The 20419-nt window shown below is 37.0% G+C and overlaps 3 protein-coding genes across 11 annotated transcripts; 1 reads left to right on the forward strand and 2 right to left on the reverse strand.

Annotated features, from left to right (window-relative positions):
* Positions 1-129: 129 nt before the first annotated feature.
* On the reverse strand, positions 130-2356 carry LOC118033703 (uncharacterized). Its single transcript, XM_035038792.2, has one exon. The coding sequence runs from the start codon at positions 2148-2150 to the stop codon at positions 393-395; it is 1758 nt and encodes a 585-aa protein (XP_034894683.1). The 5' UTR covers positions 2151-2356; the 3' UTR covers positions 130-392.
* Positions 2357-5052: 2696 nt separating this feature from the next.
* On the reverse strand, positions 5053-9486 carry LOC118033702 (UDP-N-acetylmuramoyl-L-alanyl-D-glutamate--2,6-diaminopimelate ligase MurE homolog, chloroplastic). 7 transcript variants are annotated; one of them, XR_004684900.2, is made up of 6 exons: positions 7493-9486; positions 6732-6848; positions 6477-6652; positions 6177-6322; positions 5441-5668; positions 5053-5275 (listed from the first exon to the last, which is right to left on the reverse strand). XR_004684900.2 is itself a non-coding variant. In XM_035038790.2 (5 exons), exons 1-5 carry the CDS (start codon positions 9372-9374, stop codon positions 5650-5652), a joined length of 2340 nt encoding a protein of 779 aa, XP_034894681.1. In that variant the 5' UTR covers positions 9375-9486; the 3' UTR covers positions 5053-5649. The 7 variants fall into 7 exon arrangements, 1 of the variants encoding a protein (XP_034894681.1); XR_012169006.1 differs by having other exon boundaries at positions 5053-5285; XR_012169005.1 differs by having other exon boundaries at positions 5053-5315.
* A 5659-nt stretch (positions 9487-15145) lies between these two features.
* Positions 15146-20057, forward strand: LOC118033700 (uncharacterized). 3 transcript variants are annotated; one of them, XM_073405925.1, is made up of 6 exons: positions 15146-15613; positions 16194-16464; positions 16538-18151; positions 18226-18389; positions 18523-18715; positions 18788-18962. In XM_073405925.1, exons 2-6 carry the CDS (start codon positions 16245-16247, stop codon positions 18817-18819), a joined length of 2223 nt encoding a protein of 740 aa, XP_073262026.1. In that variant the 5' UTR covers positions 15146-15613; positions 16194-16244; the 3' UTR covers positions 18820-18962. The 3 variants fall into 3 exon arrangements, with proteins under 3 accessions (XP_073262026.1, XP_073262020.1, XP_073262023.1); XM_073405919.1 differs by having other exon boundaries at positions 15151-15613; positions 18796-20057; XM_073405922.1 differs by having other exon boundaries at positions 15156-15613; positions 18244-18389; positions 18796-20057.
* The last annotated feature ends 362 nt before the right edge of the window (positions 20058-20419 follow it).

Raw genomic sequence — 20419 nt, forward strand, 5'->3', positions numbered from 1 at the left:
ATAAACTATTCCTATTGACCGACCATCCATGGTTGCAGCATCCATGCAGCCTGTTTTTGAGAGGATGACATTAAAGAAGAAATCAATCTCAAATATTCCGTTTTCATGCCTAGTTATTTTACTTGATGCATTGAAACTTCAGATAACCCCTCATCATGGGAAACACAGATACAAAGTTAATTGAAAGAGCATCCCTCATCTCACTTGTGCCCATGTTGAAAACAATATAAATCAAGTATCGAAACTAGGATCTTTGAAAATGTCAAAATAGTTCTCTCCTACATCTGGTAAGGATTGAAACCAGGCAAAAACAATATAGAGATGTTTGGAATCTTGTGATCCATAGTTGAGTGCAATTTTGTTTCCGGCTCATTATTCACCTCGAATGAAAACTATTTTGGGAATTGATAACCATCTTGATATGACGTTAGTCTACCATCAGCTTTGTAACTATAATGGTTGAGGAAGTTGCTGGCTATCAACTGTTCTGAGAAAGAGTAGCTTCCCCCTGGAAGCCTGGTGGCTCCTCCATTCATGTTCAGACCTGGGGTGCTGCTTTCAGGAGCTAGATTTTCCAAGCTGACTTGGGTCGGGATGTTAAAACTACTATTTGCAGCCTGAAGAAATGGAACTGGGAGTCCATTTCCAACCATTGATGACCTGGTGCTGTTTTGGTTGAAGTAACTGAGGTCTCTGGAACTCATTTGAGCAAAGCTTCTACTTCTTTCTTCTGGCTGCATGCCCTGAAAGTATCCATGATGACTGCTTGAACCTAGTATCAGATTCGATCCTTCTGAACTCATGCCTATTCGATTCCCAGCAAATCTTGGTTGAATAGAGTTCAATGAAGATGTATCAAACCTATGGTTTGCTTCAAGAGGCTTTGTTAACACAGTAGGCAGTGTTAAGTACATTGAAGAAGCTACCTGATTGGAGGAGCCAGTTGGAAACATTGGCTCGACAGTTAATGCCAGCCTTTCTCCTTTGTTCTTCTTGCCTGATGTCATGGATCCAATCGCTAGGGCATAATCAGATTGATGTTCAGGTGCTTGATGGTGATTATTAGAATCAGTGATTTTTCTGCCTTTTGCAGAACTCTCTAAAGATCCACCATTGCATTGAGCTCTTATGCCCAACACAATACTCTTTGGCTTCTGCACTTGCACATTCTTATCTGAAGGACTAGATTTAGAATTCATCTTGGCAGATAATGCCATTCTTTCTTCTCTTTCCCTCTCAGTTGTTGTCATGGGTACAATTGCTCGGCTAATATGACTATCCAATGTTAGACTGCAATTACTAGAATCAGTTGATCTGTTGGTTTTGCCAAACCCTTCTGTAGACCCACCATTGCAATCTTGAGATCCTTTGCACAAACTGAAGGCATTTCGATGTTGCAGGAAAATGTTCTCCTGAAAATTCTTCTGGTGATGCACTTCGGTGTTCTCCTGAAAGTTGATTAGGTTCTGCCTGTGGACATTCTCCGCAAACTTATTACGGGGCTGCGCTTGGCCATAGCCCTGAATGTTGTTCTGATGCTGGACTGGTATGTTCCCGAAAGTGTTTTGGTTCTGAACTTGTGCATTCTCCTCAAAGCTGGTTTGAATCTGCAATTGAACTTTCTCTCCTCTAAAGCTGCCTTCTCTTGTTTCCAGCTCAGAAACAGTCTCCTCTTCCACCAATTTCTGCATTTCTTCCCTCATCCACTTCAACAAATTCTCTCTTGAAACTTTAAGATCCTCTAATAAAAAGTTCATGTACTTCTTAAGATCATCAAACACAGCTTGTTCATCAGTACTAGGTTTACTCTTCTTACGGCGGACTTCTCTGTGAGGGCCCTTCTTCTTTTCCTTAGGAGTTGAATCATTCTTTTTACTCCTCCTTCTTCGGCCATTTTCAGCTTTCCCAGATTTCATTTGGTCTGAAATACCTGGATCACAGTTGCCAATCTGGTGCAATTTACTAGCATCACTGGTTTCATCATTATCAACTGAAATGAAGCTCGAGATCAGTTTGTGTTTTTTTAGAGCTGGTTCGCCACTTGGTTTTGAATCATTGCTTGAAGAATCAGAGTCGTCGTCTTTCCTCCTAAACTCCCAGCATTGCTGCAGTTTCAGTTGCTCTGCCATTTTAGAAATGGGGAACATCATGAGAATTTCACTAACTCTGGACCATCAAATAACTTGGAAGATGTTGAATTATCAATGTTATTTTTTCATCCCCTGGAGGATCACAGCACCAATTCCTGCCCACGTATCATCAAGACTCCATGATTTTCTGAAGTGCAAAAGCTGCTAGACAATCAAACAGCCCACCAAACTTCGAATTCAACTCATTAAGCAGGAACCTGACTACATTGAAACTACTTCGAAGTGAAAACAAGTTTATCAAACAAAGAGCAACCAATAATCAAAGAGTAATGAATTCAATGACTTCATGGATTCTCTGTACTTTCGAGATTGTGTAACGACAGGCTCAATATCTACAGAAACACAAACCCATGTGTAAAAGAAAGAGCACAATCTTGATCTTAAAGGAACAAGTAAATAGTTTCAAAATCCCCACCTCACTAAGGCCTGGGATGAAAACCAGCAGAAAACAAATCCAATTCCTGAACCTCAAATACCTTTCAATGAGGCAATAAAGTTCAAATAAAGGCACAAACTTGCATAGCAAACTGCTATTTTATAAAATCCACAATCAGAAACAAAATGCAGAATAATGCTTCAATCAGAGTTTCAAAAGAGAGAATAACATAGCATAACAAAACTAGTGAACAGATACTAATCAACTTATAGGATATATCTACCATCTTGTATGTTGGTCTCATAAACCCAAAAAACCAGAACAATACAGAAAAGAGCTTCAAACAATTCCAAAATACAAATATAATGTACTTAAAATCCACAAAAAAGAAAACTGGATTCAAAGTCGTTCTCTTTTTCATGATATTGCATACAGTAAGAAACGAACAGAAAGAAAAAAAGAGCATTAACAAATAAAAAAGATTCGGAATAAAATCATAACAGCACAAAGTAATGAGTTTTTCATAGATGGACATAAACTCACCATGTAACAAGACAAGAAGATGCTTCTCTCTCCCCCTCTCTCTCTCTGTCAAACATCAACCTCTAAGTCCCATTTCTTTCAGTAGAGCTGTTTTCACTGTGGCATTTATATCTCCACTCTCTCTCTCTTTAAAAGGCAAGAAAAGATATGTTTTCGTCTGTCTGTGTAGTGTTTCCATCTGTGCAGTGTGAGTGTGTTTTGCTGTTTATGGAAGTGAGTCAGTGAGTTGGGTGGTAAGTAGCAGAGAGAGTTATGGGTGGCATTTTAACCCTTTTTGTTACTTGTGGCTGGCCATTGTAAACTGTCTTGTTGAGAAAGAGATAAATTTGTCTTTCCATGTAAACTGGCTTCGTATCTCCAAGCCTTGTAACTTCCATGCCGTAGGACTTACTTCCATCTTATGTTCATGTAACAGCTGTAAAGATTAATGGGATTTATGTATTTATTGATTATTTAAGTAATTTGGCAATTATAGAGAAACCCATTTAATGTTTTTACTATATGGTGGGATCATGTTATAAATGGTTTCTGTGGACAAATTTAGAAACGGTGTTCTTTGGATAGCATGTTGAATCAAACATGGCTATGGAATGTTGTTTCTCCTCTTACTTCTCTTCAATCTGAGACTTACAAGAGCTGTAATTTGCATGTACTTACAGTTTCAGTATATATAAATAGAATAACATGGCGTAAATAGAGAATCACCAAACGCATTTGCACCAAGGCATTAACTTTACATTAATATTATTAGAAGCTGTGAGAAATATCGAAGAAAGAAAACTGAAATTTACCAATATATTTCTATATAGGGATATTTTTATTAATTTTTATAGATCATGGATTTTATTCTCTTTATTTCTTGTATCTGTTTTTTTTTTAATTCAAGTAAACTATAAAAAATAACTAGTAAAATATCATTAATTACTCCTTAAATATCATAAAATTTCTCATAACAGAGATGAATCGAGCAAGAAATTATCATTAGTAGGCAAGTTGATGATGAAAAACAAATATATTTTTTATCCACAGGGATAATTCAGCCAATTAAACATGGAATTTCAAAACTTACATGAGGGATTATCAGTTCCGGAATTAGAGGGTAATTCTCATGACCCCTTTCCTTTTCCCTTCTATTCTTCTTGACTTAGCATTGCTTGAATAACAGGTTATCGAAACCTATTAGCAAAATGAAATAATTTGAATTTCCATGGAGACAACGATGATTGATGAGTACTAAATACATTTCTTGATACTACTTTAGCAAATAGTCCAATATAAAAGAGACGTTTAAAATTAACAACAATCAAATCATTAAGGACACTTAAGAAGTGCAAGGCCTTGTTCTGTCAGGATCATCATGGTGGGAAGACAGATCACATGCACTCTACGTCTATCAACCTTCGGGCATATATTCTGATTATTAATCATGAATATAACTTGAGCATTTGTTAATTTTCTGACAGTCACTGTATGATTGATGAGAAAAAAGCTTATTGTCGGGATTAAGGAGTCGTGGCATGAAGTGAAGTGAAATTGCTTGGGAGAGACAAGGACCTTCTCGTTTTTTTTTTTTTTCCAGCAAATACTATGACTCGCTACGGTTCTACCATTAAATCTAGTAGCTTCTCACCTTCCCATACTGGCTCAACAAGAAGAGGAAACGGGCCATTGAAATGCACCACAATATCATCATATAGGATTCGAAACGTAGACAAAATCAATTTGGTATACTCAAAGGAGCATCGAAGAATTCCTCGCGGATGGCATATAATCAGTACTCTATGCCCACGCTGTTACGAACTAGGAGACGTGATGAAGGATTGAAGGAGAGCACAAGAAGCAACAACAGCACTAATAACGGTTAATGTGGTGGAATTCTGTTAGCTGGAAGTTACTGTTAGTAGTTAATTAGTTAGAAAAACAGTTGAGTTAGTCAAGAAAGTAGTGAGAATCAGTAGGCTTGAATATAGTTACAGTTAGTAGAAGAATAACAGCTTGTATATAAACTGGTGTATGAAAAGGTGTTGAGATAGGAAAATACAGAATATTATTCTCGATCTCTGCTCACCCCTCTGTTCTCCTTTCTCTTCTCAATTCTTTACTCCTTCTCCTCTGCTCTCTCTTCTTTCGGTTCTTTCTCAATTTCCATTCTCTTTTCTTTATACTCTTTCTCGTTCTTGTTAAGCTGAGTTTAACACACGCAGTCCTGCAATGTGCTTACAAAATTGTGCTGATACTTCAGATTCCTATCCAACATGTTTACACCGCAGATTTTAGATTGCACAAAGATCCGAAAAACCGGCAGGACAAAAAAATTATAGCTTTTACAAACTCATTTAAGGGATTGCACAGTGAAGATCTTACCAATTACCTAATCCTCTCTGAAGGTTTCATCAAGAATTGCACCGTGGAGATCTTACCAGCCACAAAGCACTCTCTTCCTTTAGACAATTATCGTTAGGAATTGAAGAGATATGCTCTTATACAAGAGGGAAAAAAAAACAAACAAAACCAAAACTACTGTTCCCTTCATCGCTTTGGATGGGCTCAATAATACCAATTCTCCTTTCTGAAACTAAATCAATGGCTTTCTGGTAACCTGTGGCAGCAGAGGCAAGTTGGAAAAAAAAAAAAGAAGCATGAGATATATAAAAATGTTATTTTCTTTTTCATATACTTCGAGTTCTGACCAATCACATATGACAATCAATAAACAAGAGACCAAGAAATGTTTTCTTCTTTTGTTTTGGTTGTTACTCTGCACATATCGCACAATCACATTGAGTGTTTGAGATCCTAAATATTTGAATAATCTGTCTGATGACAAGCATTGAAATCAGAAAAGATTTTAAAAGATGCAAGTTGGAATGAGACTCCCAAATGAACGCTTCCACATAGGCATGAAAGGAGGAAGAAATGTTGAACCATGAATCTAAATTTCTTTACACAATAGAATGGTACTTCCATGTCCCAGAAATCCATACAGTATCAGCAGCTTATTATAAACAGGTTAGACAAATTTCACAATTGGTCCTTGAAAATATGAGAACAATCAAGACCAAGCTGCATTCTTATTAGTATGTCAAAATAACAGGGAATTAACTTACCGCCATGGGAATTCACTTGTGTCTATCCCAGCTTGGTGAAGCTCGTCAACATACTGCAATGCTTCCCTGCACTCTTCCCGGTCATCAAAGAATTCTTTTTTGTCACCTTCAATCTCATATGTTTCATGGCCTTTACCAGCAACAACCTGCAGTTTAGAGAATATTCAAGAGACAAAATACAAATAAAATTACGGTGAGAATAATTTCAAGAAGACAATTCAGTTTTTCATTGAAAAATACTGAACCATCTGTCCATAAATCTTCAAAAAGAGTTGTAGTGAAATGAGCATAAACACTTACAACCATATCGCCTTCTTCACCCATGGCAACAGCACAACGGACAGCTACTCGTCTAATGTCATGCAAAAACAGACGATGGCCATTTGGAAGAGGAGGGTAGTAATCATTTTCCCCATGTTTCAAATATTCCTGCATTGACCATCCTACGCCAGCCAACATGTCATCCAATATGTCCACTGATGAAGATGAAACGAGTTAGTAATAACTTTTGCAAAGATGGCATTTTAGTTACGCAGTACAGTTCAACATGCATACATGGATCTTCACCCCTTGGATTGTCAGATGTCAGAATTGTCACATCACTTTTATCTGTTGCAATTTTTGTCATTATTGGTCTCTTGCCTCTGTCTCTCTCTCCGCCACAACCAATAACTTCACAAAAAGCAAGAAGATGGTCAGGTTAACAATACTTAATTTCTTCATGAAACTCATCACTTCCCAGCTATCCCAACTGACATGGCAACTTTATTGAAGTGAATTGACAATTTTCTCTTCCAACAACAATCAGAACCTAATTCTAACTTGTCAAATGTTGGAGAAAATAAGAAGATAACCATGAACAGATCAGGACTAATGTCAATAAATTGGAGCTTGCAAATCCCAATTACATATGGAATTCTCAGGATTATGATTATCTTCGGCATTTTTGGACCTAAACAAAGGATAACTACTAAATCACTGTATTTGCACTGCCAGACTTGGGATAATTATCCATGAATGGAAGAGAACATCTAGCTATGGCAAGATCAATGGTTGACAAAAACTTAAATCAATATATCATCATTAAAGAATTAAGAGAATCAATACGACAAAGCATATTTCTAGCTTGAGAATTTCCTGTGCATATAATACTCAGCCTAGCTTTTATCACTTCCTTATAGCAAATGTTCCAAGACTTTGTACAAGGAAAAAGACTTTAAAACGCCTTATCCAAGCATAAACCTAGAATTATCACAAACTTAGAGAAGTAGCACTGAATGCATGATGAAGGTTAGGAGAAAGTAATAGAAACGCACCTGTGATAATTCTTTTAGGCCTAAGCTCCCTTACGGAATCAAGTAGTCTAGATAGGGCATCAGGTGTATGAGCATAGTCCACGATCACCCCAAATGCCTGCTCCTCGTCAATTAACTCACACCTACCAGGTACTGCATCTATCTCTTCAATCCCTCTAACAATGTCTTCCAATGGTGCACCAACTGCAATCCCAACTGCCACAGCCGCAAGAATATTGTAGATATTGTGCTTCCCAAGCAATCCTGATGAAATCTCTAAAATACCATGGGGTGTATTAACCAAAACTTGTGTCTCAAACAGGGAGAGCTCAAACTTCAAGGGATGAACATCTGCATTTTTATTTTCCATAGCAAAGGTCACAACTGGCACCTCTTGGTTTCCTTGAGCAATAAAGAAAGGTGCATTTGGGTCATCAATGTTAACTACTTTCCTATGCCTTTCTGGATCCACCATCCGAGCAAACAACTTAGCCTTGGCATTCTTATACTCCTCTTCTGTCCCATGAAAATCTAAATGATCCCTCGTCAAATTGGTAAAAACAGCAATATCAAAATCAACCTCATCACACCTCCCTAGAGCCAGTCCCTGGGAAGTAGCCTCCATCACAACAGCTTCAGTTCCATTATGCAGCATCTTAGCCATCAAATTCTGAACCAAAATGGCACCTGGGGTTGTGTTAGGTGCCTCCAGTTTATGATCCCCGTGTATATAATATGCCACCGTACTCAACATTCCAGTCCTCAACCCCATTGCCTCATACATCCCTTTAACCAAATTCGCTGTCGTAGTTTTCCCATTCGTCCCAGTTATCCCAATCACAGCCATATTCTTTGAAGGAAACTTATAAAATGCTGCAGCCAACGCAGGCAAAACTGCATTAGTATCCTCCACAATCACCAAAGCCTTACACCCCAAAGTCTCTTCAATATCAACCTCCTTGCTAGCCACAACCGCAACAGCACCTCTCTTATCAGCCTCGCTCAAATACAAATGTCCATCCGTCTTCATCCCCACACGACAAACAAACAAATCACCAGCACTCACCACTCTCGAATCATCCTGTATACCAGTAATCTCCACCTCCAAATCCCCCAAAACCGAAACCGGCACCACTTTGCTCTCATCCAAAAGCTCAGCTAAACTCATCCTAAACTTTGGTTCCACAATATTCACCTTCACTTTCCCGATACTATCAAAATCCAAATCAAAACTCTTTTCATCCAAAGACGCCCCAGCATTGCTTTTTCCACTCTTTTCACCCACACCCACATCAAACCCCCTTGAACCATCTTCATCACTGTCAGTATCAATCACAGTCAACCCTGTTAGTTCATCAATCTCCTCCAAGTCCACCACCTCTTCAGGTTCTAACTCTTCAACACCTTCCATAACATCACTACTTCCTTTAATGTCTTTTGGTTTTAACAGTCCTTGTTTAACAAGTTCTTGTCTTTCCATTACGATAGCCTTATCAATCTCACCAAACAAATCATCACCGTCACTATTTAAGGAATTGGGATTTACCTCGGTATCTGCAATGGCTTTGAGAAACGTTGATTGGTTCTTTTTGAAGTCTTCTTCTTGAGCTTTTCTTGCTCTTGAAGCTTGGATATGAACTTGTTCCCACTTTGATACTCCATGTGCTGTATCTTCTGGTGCTTCAGGTGGGTCATTATCTGCTGTGTTTGGGTAGAATTTTCCATCTGGGCCAATAGCAAATAGCGAGTGTTTTGTGCCGTGGAGAGAAAGAAATAAAGGGGTTTTAGGGAGAGAAGGAAATAAATTGCGGGGTTTGAAGAAGGTTGGTTTTGGAGAGAGCAAGTTTGGGTTTTGAGAGAGAAATGTGTGCGATTGGAGAGTGAATGTGAAGGCCATTGACATGATGAGAGATGAAATGATAGTGGAAGGGGATAAGGGAGGTTTAGTGCTGAAGGGAAAAACGGTGCGCTTTCAGGTGAGAGTGAACAGGACAGTCTTTTTCTTCTTCTACTTCTTCTTTTTTGTTAAATTCTTTTTCCTTTATCTTATCTGATTCTTTTCTTCTCTCTCTTTTTTTTTTGAATTAGGCGAAGTTGGGATATGGCTGCCAGGGTTGCTATTCCATTCCAATTACAATTTTTTAAAAAAAAAAAAAACCCTTAAAACCCATAGAAAATTCGATCTTTTTTACATTTTAAAAAAGATTTAATTACTATTTTACCCTTTGAAAAAATCAACAGTATTAGTATAATTCGTTTTTTTTACATTTTAAAAGTATAATATAAAGATTATATTATTCTTACATGCAAGAATTGCTAAAATGACGTACATGAGTTTTTTTCATCTTTTCATGTTGATTTTTTTGTAATTAATAAGTTCATATGGGGTGATTTGATCTTTTAAATAAAATAAATATTATTAAAAAAACAATTGTTGGCATATGTGCAGGAGTGGACAATGGGAGCGGTGTCCCCTCACCCCTAAACATCGCCTTACAGGGTAACGTTGAAAATGTCTCACCATTCTCTTTTTATTAGTGTCGCACATGTCGATAACGACTTGGTGGATAAGCTTTGATAAGACTTTTTTTTTTCTTTTCCTCCCTCTTTTTCTCTCTTTTCCTTATCAAAATATAAAGAAGTCATTTAATTTATTTTTAATTTTTAATTTGATCATCATTCTTTTTATTACTATTTATTTTATTTTTTACCCTTTTTTATTATTTGTTTCTTCAATTTTACCCCTCGTCATTTAGTTTCATTTAATTTTTATATCAAATTTGATTTTCATTCTTTTTTTATTGTTTTTTTTTTTTTTAATTCTTTTTCTATTGAATTTTGTTTTTCAATTTCATCACTTAGTGTTTGATATCAAATTATTTTTGTATCAAGTCTGATTTTCATTTCTTTTAATTGTTATTTTTTTTTTGGATCCTTTTTTTTTGTATTTTTTTCTTAATTACATCCCTTAGCATTTTTATGATTTAGGATTTTTTTTTGCTATTTTTTAGTGTCTGCTTTCTATAGGGTCATTCCTAACTCATGACTAGGGTCACATATTTTGAAGGTTAACAAGAGTTGAATTTAATTTTTTTTTTCTGATCCCATTCTAAAATTATTATTTTTTTCAATTTCATCCTTTAATATTTGATTTATTAGAAATTGATCTTCGTGCTTTTTTTTCAATCTCTTTTCTATGAGGTATCTCAATCTTGTGTTCATGATCATGAGGTTAACGGGTTAACTCAATTCTTTTTTTCATTGCCTTTTTTTAATTATTATTTTTTTAAGTTCCACCCTTCAATATTGAATTATTTGGTAATCAAGTTTCATAGTTTTTATTCAGTTTGCTTTGATGGATTACCTCGGTATGACGATCAAGTTGCAGATTTTGCATGTCAAACCAAATGGAACTCGAGTATGATTTTTTTGGTTTTTCTATGTTGTCTTTTTTTTGTGTGTGTGTTTATTTATAGATGGCTGATTAAGTTGCATACCAAACCAAATGGACTGATTAAGTTGATAGATGGCTTGAAATGTTGCGAAAGCTAGAGGTGCGTTCCATAAATATTTATATATATAAAAAAAGTCTTATCTTAAGCTTAGAAGAACCTCTGATACTTGAATTAACACTAATATAAAAAGAAATAAAGCCTTAAATACTATGCTGTGCATGTGTTTAATAAATATGGATTTAGGAAGATGATTGCAAATAGGGTTATAGAGGGTAAGAGGATGAAAAATAGCGCGCTCAAAGATGGTATGTATTTTGTTAAGCTAAAGGGTAAAAGCATCACTTGTAATTTTGGGAAACACTTGCTTGGAGTGATAACGAGCCTCTGCAAAAGCTATCTGAATGATGAACTCGGCGATGATCAGTTTGCTCCAAGTGTGTTCGACCGGTCTAGACTTGAGCATTCCGGGCAGTGGGAACTACAGACAGCCTTATACTCAGAGATGCTGTCTTGTCGGATCTAAAGAAGGCCCATAGGACTGCAAAAGAGGGAGGGCTGCAAAAGAGGGCCCAATGCTCACCAAGGCAAGTGACTGCAAAAGAAGGCCCATAGGACCAACATTTTCGCAAGCATTAGAGGAGGGACTGTGGAGGGAATTAGGGACAGTTTTTCGTGCTGAAAAGCATGTTAATAATTTTTTTTAAAAAAAAAAAAAATTATTTTTGGCACATCAAAACGATTTAAAAAGGGAAATTTTTTCAGGTTTGACCACGATGCGGGGGTTGCTAATCCGTGGAGGCTTTAAACACTGCAAATTTCATGTTCATAGAAGACTAAGGCATACGCGTGGATAAATGATCACCCCATTCCAATCTCTTCACAGAAGCCACAAGCTCAGAGGAGCAGTTAATATATTATTAATTTCCGGTCAAACTTCGAGGCATTTCCCCGTCAACCCGGCTATTATTTTCGTTGTCATTTTCGTTTTCATCAGTATTTTTCGACTTGGCAAGTATGGAGTGGAATCTACACTCGTTATCACCCTCTCATTCTGGTGATTAAAAACTCAACGTGGAGACAGATAATACCCACGAAGAACACTACGAAAAGAGATTTGCTTAATAGGATCCATGCCTAATCAACTGCTCCAGATGTGGACGGCTAACCCTCTCCTATTTGATCACCTCTGCCATCGTATTATTCATTTTCCTTGTTTGTCAGGTTGTGATGAAGTCCTTCACACGCACAGGCTGTGGGACCGCGCTAGACTTTTTTTTTAAAAAAAAATAAAATAAAATAATATTCACATGTCACGAACACGTTATGATGGCGATAGGCAAGATTGCATGATCACTTAATTATCCATCATAAAAAATATTTGAATTGGACCTTCGGAGATCTATATAAGATCATTAAAGTGATTTTTTTATTAGTAATTGTTATATTAGTGTATCTGTTTTGACATACCCAGATTAAATCTTAAATAAATTATCTATATTTATAGAGCAATGCTAATTTTATATGATAGTCTTATAAGGTTCACTTACGTACGAAAGACATCGACAATTGGATACACGAGAGTGATTTACAGAAATCATTTTTATTTAATGCTAAGTGAATTCTGTAAAATAACCATATAAATTACGTAAGACTAACGTTACTTGTGCTTGAATCAATGCATTTCATAAGAAACTATCACCGTGATGATCTCGTCTTGTATTAAAACTAGATTAGGGCAAACCAACGGTCCTAAACGGCGCTACGGTTGCGCGATGTCTCGTTAAAGAACGCAGCACCACCGCGAAAGGTGGCACAAAACAAGACCCTAGGTATTTGCGTACGATACCATAGAAGATAGGGCACAGGCGGGTTCTTTTAGGAAGAGCATACGAGGCGGGGGAGAGATTTGCGTTGTGGACAGGGAATTCAGGAGGAATTTAGGGAGGGTAGATTGAGAGTCAAGGATCCCATACGTTGACCAGATGACCCCATGGATGACGAATACTCTAGCCAGTGTGACAGGTGGCTGTATCGGATCCAATGACTTTTCCAATTTCCTTAAAACTTCTAAGAAAATAAAATCCAATGATGGCTTGAGCCGTTAACTTGATGTTTCAAACAAACATCGAGTTCAGCGTACACGTGTTATTGTGTTTTCCAGGGATAAAAATACCACAAGTAGTTGAAAGTCTGGAAAAAAAAAAAAAAAAAACCTTACCTTCTTGAAATTATAATTTTGGTATAGGATTTAAAGATTAAAGATGGTTGAAGATAACCTTTAAGTTATAGCTTCTTCTTTTTTTTGTAATTAAATTTCCTAGAGAGAATTTTCGTGGAATTTATGCAGAATTGTAATGTAATGTATTGATTAACAAAATATTTTAAAAATTATGATTGGGATAAAATATGATTTTAGTGGAGAGTTTTCTGGAGGAAAATACCATGAGTCGGAAGAAAAAAAAAAAACCCCAGTTTCTTGCAATTAAAATTTCAGTAAAGAAAATAAATTTAAGAAAAATTATAAATTATATCTTTTTTATTATAAAAATTTGTATAGTAGAATTTTCAATAAAACACATGTAAAACTGTTGGGTGTTAAATACCATAATCGTGTTATAAAATAATATAAATCATATCATGTGACTTCCTCTAACAACTAAATTATTAGGTTGAGATTTTTTTTTGACATAGTATTATGGTTTGGATGGCTAAAGGCGGTCACGAGTTCGTATCTTATCATTCCTTATTTGTTTGATTAAAAAAATTAGGCACAAGATAGTGTGGATCTGTGTAATTTTTAAGTTCAAAAAACTTTTACTTAAGGGGTATATTAAAAAATAAAATAAATCATATACTGAAACTTCATCTAAAAACTTAAATTATTAGATTGAGATGATTATTTGATAAATCAATATAAATATGATTTCAACCAATCGCAGCCACCATGTTGACAAACCAGCCCTTACAATATTTCACACGTCTTGATTTTGATTTTCAGCGGTGCCAAGAGTAAATAATTTCATGATCCAATCGTATGTGAAAATCTTGATTCAAATTTCACACGGCAGCCGGCGCATGAGATCACGAGTGACATTTTACGTGTCTTCAAGAACAATCCATTTGTTTCACTATCAAAACAAATTTTAAATTTGAAGCAATCGAGAAGAGTCTACCATGTAAATGTGCATTCCATGAATCCGAAGAAACTACAGGCAACGTATCGCAACACTTGTTGACAGAGTATTTCCTTGGACCTTTATGTGCTCTGTTTTATTCACCGATGCTCTGTTTTGAAAGCTCACCGGAGGTAAGTGACCCATGGCAGTCAAAAATTCAAACCCTAAGAATATGAAAGGTCTATGCTCTATCTTTTCTAGGGATTGAAAGGTCTAGATTGAATAAGGACATCCATTTTCAATTTTTTTAACCCATGACTAGAAAACAACACTGCCTACAACAGGGGCCCTTCCTTCGAAATCCTGACATTAAACTGACAAAATATAGCAGCCAGAGAGACAACAACCTTTCTCGGTTTCTCCGGTATCCCAACGCACACCATTTCCCATGTAAAAAGAAACTTCACAATCAACAAAATTATTTAATAGATCTCATATTTTTATTAGAGGGCAGAATAACGCCTCATAAACACACACTGAAATATATGGTAATCTTCTCAATTATCATAAGATAATAACATGTAAATTATAACCCGGTTCACGTTTTCTTAAGCAATAATAAACTAGTCACTCTAGTCCAAAAATCCCATATTTAGCCCTCCTTTAATATTACCTTTCAAACAAAAAAATATATTTTCGAGTAAAAAATATTTTAAAAAATAATTATTATTACACTTCCAAACATCCCTAAATCCTTATTATTTCACACTCGTTTATAAATTATTTTTTTTCTCCAATCTTTCTGTTATTTATCCGGAGGTGCCGAGATATTACTTTAGCTATCAATTGAAAAGGCAACGGAATTGGCAAATGTTTAAGAAGTTGACGGTCAGGGACTAAAATATAACTCATAAAAAAGAGGGACTAAGCTATTACTTTCTTAAGAATACAAGGAGTAAGCTATAGTTTACTCAATAACAGATTAACCTAAACCCCTCTTCTATCACCAACCAAAACATTAAAGCGGCATACATTTTTAACCTTATAAGACATTATCAACAGACAAGAGTGGGTGTATGTCTATGTGTACATGTGTTGTGGTCTGTCTGTTGAATACTACTAGTTATTGAATGACGGAGGGAAAATGGGAAAGCAAGACAAGTTTAGCTGCTACATTTGAAAAGGCTTGTAATTCCCTTTTTGGCACGTATCTGCTGCCAATTGCCACATGATGGTCAGTGACTCAGCATCATTGATTAACTGCTTTGGCTCACAGGCCATTGTCACCCGTTCTTTGTTTTTCAAGTCCTTTCCTAACTCCCAAAAACCTCTCTTTAATGGCAGTAACATTAAAGGGCAATGACTACTCCCATAATTTGACCAAAGGAAGCTTTTTATTATTAGTAGACGAGGGGACTAGGGTTGTGTTTTTTTGTTCCTTTGTTATTAGTAAATGAAAGGACAGACAGAGGTTACTGTTTCTCATTTACCCATTTGAGTTCTTCAACTTGTTGTGGGAGGAAGACTCGGTTCGTGTGCTTCTGTTTTCAATTTTCAAGAACTACCCCCAGGTACTTATATTTCTGCTGCTGCTGCTGCTACCGTGGTTTTTTTTTTCCTTGCTTGTGTCAGTGCAATTTTTGTGAAGGTTGGTAGTAATCCGTGGAAAATTGCGTTTGGTGGGGGCATTTGGTGATTTTCCATGGATATTCAACAAGTGTGAGTTTGTATGAACTCAGCTTCTAATTTTGTTCTGTATTCAGTGAGAATGATGATGAAAAAGAAGTTGTTTTAAGGATTGGATTGGTAGTTGATGAAAGTTTTTTGAAATTATGTTTCCTGGTTTCAAGTTCGCTGTGAAATGTGTAAAACAATGATTCAGTTTTCTCTCTTTAGATTTCTTTTCTAGAAACTGGACGGGAGTTTGAAATTATAAGAATTTGTAGAAGATTCTACATCCAGATATGATTTCTGAAACTGGATGGAGAGAATTACAAGGACTCGTTAACAATTCTTGAGACAATTTATCATTTTCAATTTGTTTTTTTTTTAATGTTTGAGAACTATATTCTAAGGCAATTAGAATGCTTGCAATCTGACTATAAAGTTTTGTTTGTTCTGTACTTTACACACATTTCATTCCTTGCTCAGATTCAATGCTGGCATATCGGTGATGCTGTGATTGGATGCATATTTCACACCATGTCTACTAGCACTAATTCTCATATCATGGAAAGGAGGTCACCGAAGAGCCCTTTTCCGAGGAGCCCTTTTCCGAAGAGCCCAATGCCACAGAGTCCTGAATTCTATGAAAAATACAAGTCTAAATGTGCATATGGCTTAATTAATATCTTTCATTTCCGCCAACGTCACTCAAAGAAGCTGATTTCTGATAAGGCAGTTTTGAAGAGACATGCTGTTGGTAAGAATTCTTTGATTTATGTTGTATTATAATAACCTAACATGATTTAATGGGTTCAGTCCTGCGACTACAGAAATGCAGAAAATTGCAGAGGAAGATATGCCCATCAAGCAGCAGATAAAGAAGACCACTGCAAAAGTGGAACATGTACAATCTGATACTGAACTTGCTGGTGACTCATCAACAAGCCATAGAAAAGCAATCAAGGCTACTCGGAAACCTCGTCGTTTACCTATTTATGGTTGTTATGATGTAGCAACCATGGGGCATGCAAAATCTGTGCATGAAAATTCAGCGGATGATTCTTCAAAAAAGTTGGAATCTGCAGTGACCAAAGAATCACTCTCCAATCAAGTGCCACCTAGAAACGAAACTGATTGTAACTGTAGAAGTATCCAACATGGAAAGCATGGCCAATCTAAGGAGATCAATCTTCAGGTTCGCGTGAATGAAGCTGCTGAAGCTTTTATAAATCAGAAGTTGATTGATGGAAAACACCTCAGCACAGATGGGGCAGATGACCAGTCTAAACATTTCATGGAAGCACTAGAGATACTGAATTCCAACAAGGAACTGTTCATAAAACTCCTACAAGACCCCAATTCTCTACTGGTGAAACATATTGAAGACTTGCGAGACTCTCAGGAAAAAGTGCAGCAGATTAAATCTTACCCCGAAGATAAATTGCCAGAACAACACAAAAATGATTCAAGGGAATGTGAAAGGACTGACTGTACCCGAAACTTCAACTCCATTGATAGATACCTGTCCAAGGGAACTGGTGATCCTCAACCCTTGGAGACAATAGTAGTTTTGAAGCCTGGCTCTGCAAGCTTGCAAAACTGTGCGGATGGAATCAGTCATGACTCTCCACCAGTTCATTATAGGTTAAAAAATGTGCAGCAGAGTGTTAAACCTTCATTTTTTCCCCTTGTCAAAATGAAAAGAAAGTTGATGCATGCTATGCGGGTGAGCAGGAAAGAGCAGCAGTTGATGTTGACTGATGGTGCAGTGCAGAAGTCCAAATATATTTTCCAAGAGAGCGAAAAATGTGGTGGCGGAGGTGTGGATATTAATGAAAGAAACTCACCAGGTGAAACCTCTTGTTATTTAGGAAGAACAACCATGGATGTCAGGAGTGAAGACCAGATGGACAAAGTGGAAATAATTGAATCTAGTGTTAGAGAGGAAGCTGCTACAGCCAGTAAAAAAGGTCATGAAAGCTCAAGATTTTCAAATCTCAGGCATTCCAAGGAAAATAACAATGACAAATATGTTGAGACAAGGGTACATCTATCTGACTTTTTAATGAATGAAAATGTGAATCTTTCGAGAAAGCAGAGACCAAAAACCTGGGATGGGATGAGTTCTCTTCCTGAAATTGAATTCTTTCCTATGGCCGGTCCTAGATGTCAAGCAGAGCATGCCCGTGTCACTCCACAAATGAGATTTTCTCCCTATAGCAGTTATCAACTGATGAACAAGAACAAGTGGAATCAGAGTGAAAAGAGAAACAACACAAGTCCAACCCGGAAGAATTTAGAGGCTCCACCATGGGCCAATAATAAAAAATGTGAGGATCAATTACATATCATCGAGACAGAGAAAACTATTTCAGACAAACTTTTCCCTGATGTCAAAGAGGATGAAAACATCTCTTCTCTTGAAAATGATTCTAGCCCTAGAGGTGAGCTTTTGTCAATTTAATCTTCATCATGCTTGTAATTCTGTTTGGTATAAGCAGTACATAATTTTCTACAGTTTTCACCAAAATAATAGGAAAAAGGGACAGTAAAATTTCAGAAGAATGTAGTCCCTCCGGCGTGCCCTCCAGACTAGATGGCTCGCACAATAGCGATGCTAATGAAAGCACCTGTACTGCAAATACAACTGACGAACATGAATCCTCAAAATTCTTTAGACTGGTAAATGACTGTTTCCCCTGTCTATTGAATTGTTGCTGTCTTTCAATTTGTTTTGATAGCTCTTTCAGTTTGTTGGTTTCCTGCTATTTGATGTGCCCTTTTGCATCATTTCCCTGCCAATTTTCTCTTTCAGGATTCATCTACAGATAATCAGATGTCACCATCTTCAACAAGTGATTATTTGTCAAGCCCTTCAACCATCCAGAGGGTTGAAGACTTGGAAAAGGCCAAAGAGAGAGCAGAGCAGCCAAGTCCAGTATCTGTCCTTGAGCATTTTTTCATGGAAGATATGATTACTAGACCTTCAAGCCACGCATCGCGGCCTGGTAAGCTCTTATGTTAGGGAATTATTACATGTTCTTTTTCCTGATTTTGCAATCTTGTTGACACAATTAAAGTTATGCAGCTGAACTATCAGCCCTGCCACTAAGAATAGGTGATGAGGAAGACTATTTGGCTGCTCTTGTTCACTCCCCTTTGGATCTGAAGATTAATTCAAGCACTTCTTTGGAAGAGCTAGGATCCGTGTTGGAGTGTATAGGTGCGGTTTTGAGAGCTTCTGGCTTTAATTTGGATGATCTCTCATCAAAGTGCCATGGTGAGTCATGTGGTGGTCGTAAGCTCGTTTGTGATTATTTTGTCGAAGTCCTTCTAGAGGTATACCAGAACTACACGAGAAGCTCCCCTTGGTTGTCATTTGTCGAACCAAAAGTTCGACCTGTTACAATTGCAGAAAACATGGCTCAACAAGTGATGAAACATGTTGAACGGAACATACTCTTACAGCCACCTTCGCGAACATTAGATCATCTTGTTGAAAAGGACTTGACCAGCTCTGTGACTTGGTTGGATGCCCGGATTGATGCTGAATATGTTGTTAGTATGATAGCAGAAAGTGTTCTAGAAGAAGTGATAATGGAGACTGCAATTGAGTAGGTAGATAGTAGTAGAATTCTCTGTTGCTTATGTGTTTTGGTCAAAATTGCACAACAGAATTCTGCCAGGCAGCTTGAGCAGGTTAACATAATCGGCGTTCTGCATTCTAGATCGCGCAAGTAAATGTTTGCACATCTTCAAAAGGATTCTTTTAAGAATTGCAAAGCCGAGATTGGACAAGAATGGAGGGAGTTGTGTTAATTGACTGGCAGTTGGTCAGAGGCACTGGCGAAACCATGGCATGCAGCTCCAACTTCCTGCATATAGTAGCGTTTAAACTGAACCCTCGACAGCCATCAATTATAGGATTTTCCTTCGGTTAATTGTAAAGATAATCATACTGGACATATACCTTCTTCGTACACTTCCGTATGCTTCGTGGAACATCATAACCGGTCAGATAAGCTGTTTTGAATACTCTTATGACAAGTCTGTTCCTTTTTCTCGCATGCCAAGACATGCGTAGTGCTTATAGAAGCTGTTCAGTGCGATTGGTTTGCTCGTGTAAGGCTATTTATTAGCGTACTTATCTTGGTATTTTGAATTAGCAAAATTTTCCAGTCATAGGGACCTCAAGTTTGTACCAGCTCATTTCATTTCATTTGCTTCGCCTACTTAAAGAAGGTTTCACCACTGTTTGAAACCACTACGTCCATGCCTATTTCTTCTGTCCATGTACAATTAAGCAGTTTAGGATGCTATAATGTTATGATAAATTATCATTGTCTACTATGCCTATAAAGCACAATGATTTGCAATAATCGTCAAAAAGCACAGCACAGGTAGTTTGCTTGCGATTGATAAAAGTGCGAATCTTCTAATTGATAAGTCGACTGTCAGTATTGATGACAAGTTCAAGGAAGATAACACGGATGTTAACTGAAAACAAAAGCATTTTGCTGCATAAGAGAAACATCCATGCAAAAACATCCAATCAGCAAGCAAATATTTGTTTGAACAAACATCCATTGCATTTGTAGCATTGCCTTGTATTCGATTTATAACCTAAAGGAATGCCATGCAAAAACAGACGATGGCCATTTGGAAGAGGAGGGCAGTACTCATTTTCCCCATGTCATGAAATCAGATCACAC

This window comes from Populus alba, chromosome 1, assembly GCF_005239225.2.
Source record: "Populus alba chromosome 1, ASM523922v2, whole genome shotgun sequence".
Lineage (NCBI taxonomy): Eukaryota > Viridiplantae > Streptophyta > Magnoliopsida > Malpighiales > Salicaceae > Populus > Populus alba.

What these genes read in the sequence shown, in the direction of transcription:
- LOC118033700 (XM_073405919.1), top strand. Translation starts at nt 16,245, where the DNA reads ATGTCTACTAGCACTAATTCTCATATCATGGAAAGGAGGTCACCGAAG. An exon ending in CCTCAAAATTCTTTAGACTG is followed by an intron (nt 18,390 to 18,522) that starts GTAAATGACTGT and finishes TTTCTCTTTCAG; the next exon opens with GATTCATCTACAGATAATCA. An exon ending in AAGCCACGCATCGCGGCCTG is followed by an intron (nt 18,716 to 18,795) that starts GTAAGCTCTTAT and finishes AAAGTTATGCAG; the next exon opens with CTGAACTATCAGCCCTGCCA.
- LOC118033702 (XM_035038790.2), bottom strand. Translation starts at nt 9,374, where the DNA reads ATGTCAATGGCCTTCACATTCACTCTCCAATCGCACACATTTCTCTCT. An exon ending in GCCTAAAAGAATTATCACAG is followed by an intron (nt 6,849 to 7,492) that starts GTGCGTTTCTAT and finishes CTTTTTGTGAAG; the next exon opens with TTATTGGTTGTGGCGGAGAG. An exon ending in TCCAAGGGGTGAAGATCCAT is followed by an intron (nt 6,653 to 6,731) that starts GTATGCATGTTG and finishes CATCTTCATCAG; the next exon opens with TGGACATATTGGATGACATG.
- LOC118033703 (XM_035038792.2), bottom strand. Translation starts at nt 2,150, where the DNA reads ATGATGTTCCCCATTTCTAAAATGGCAGAGCAACTGAAACTGCAGCAA.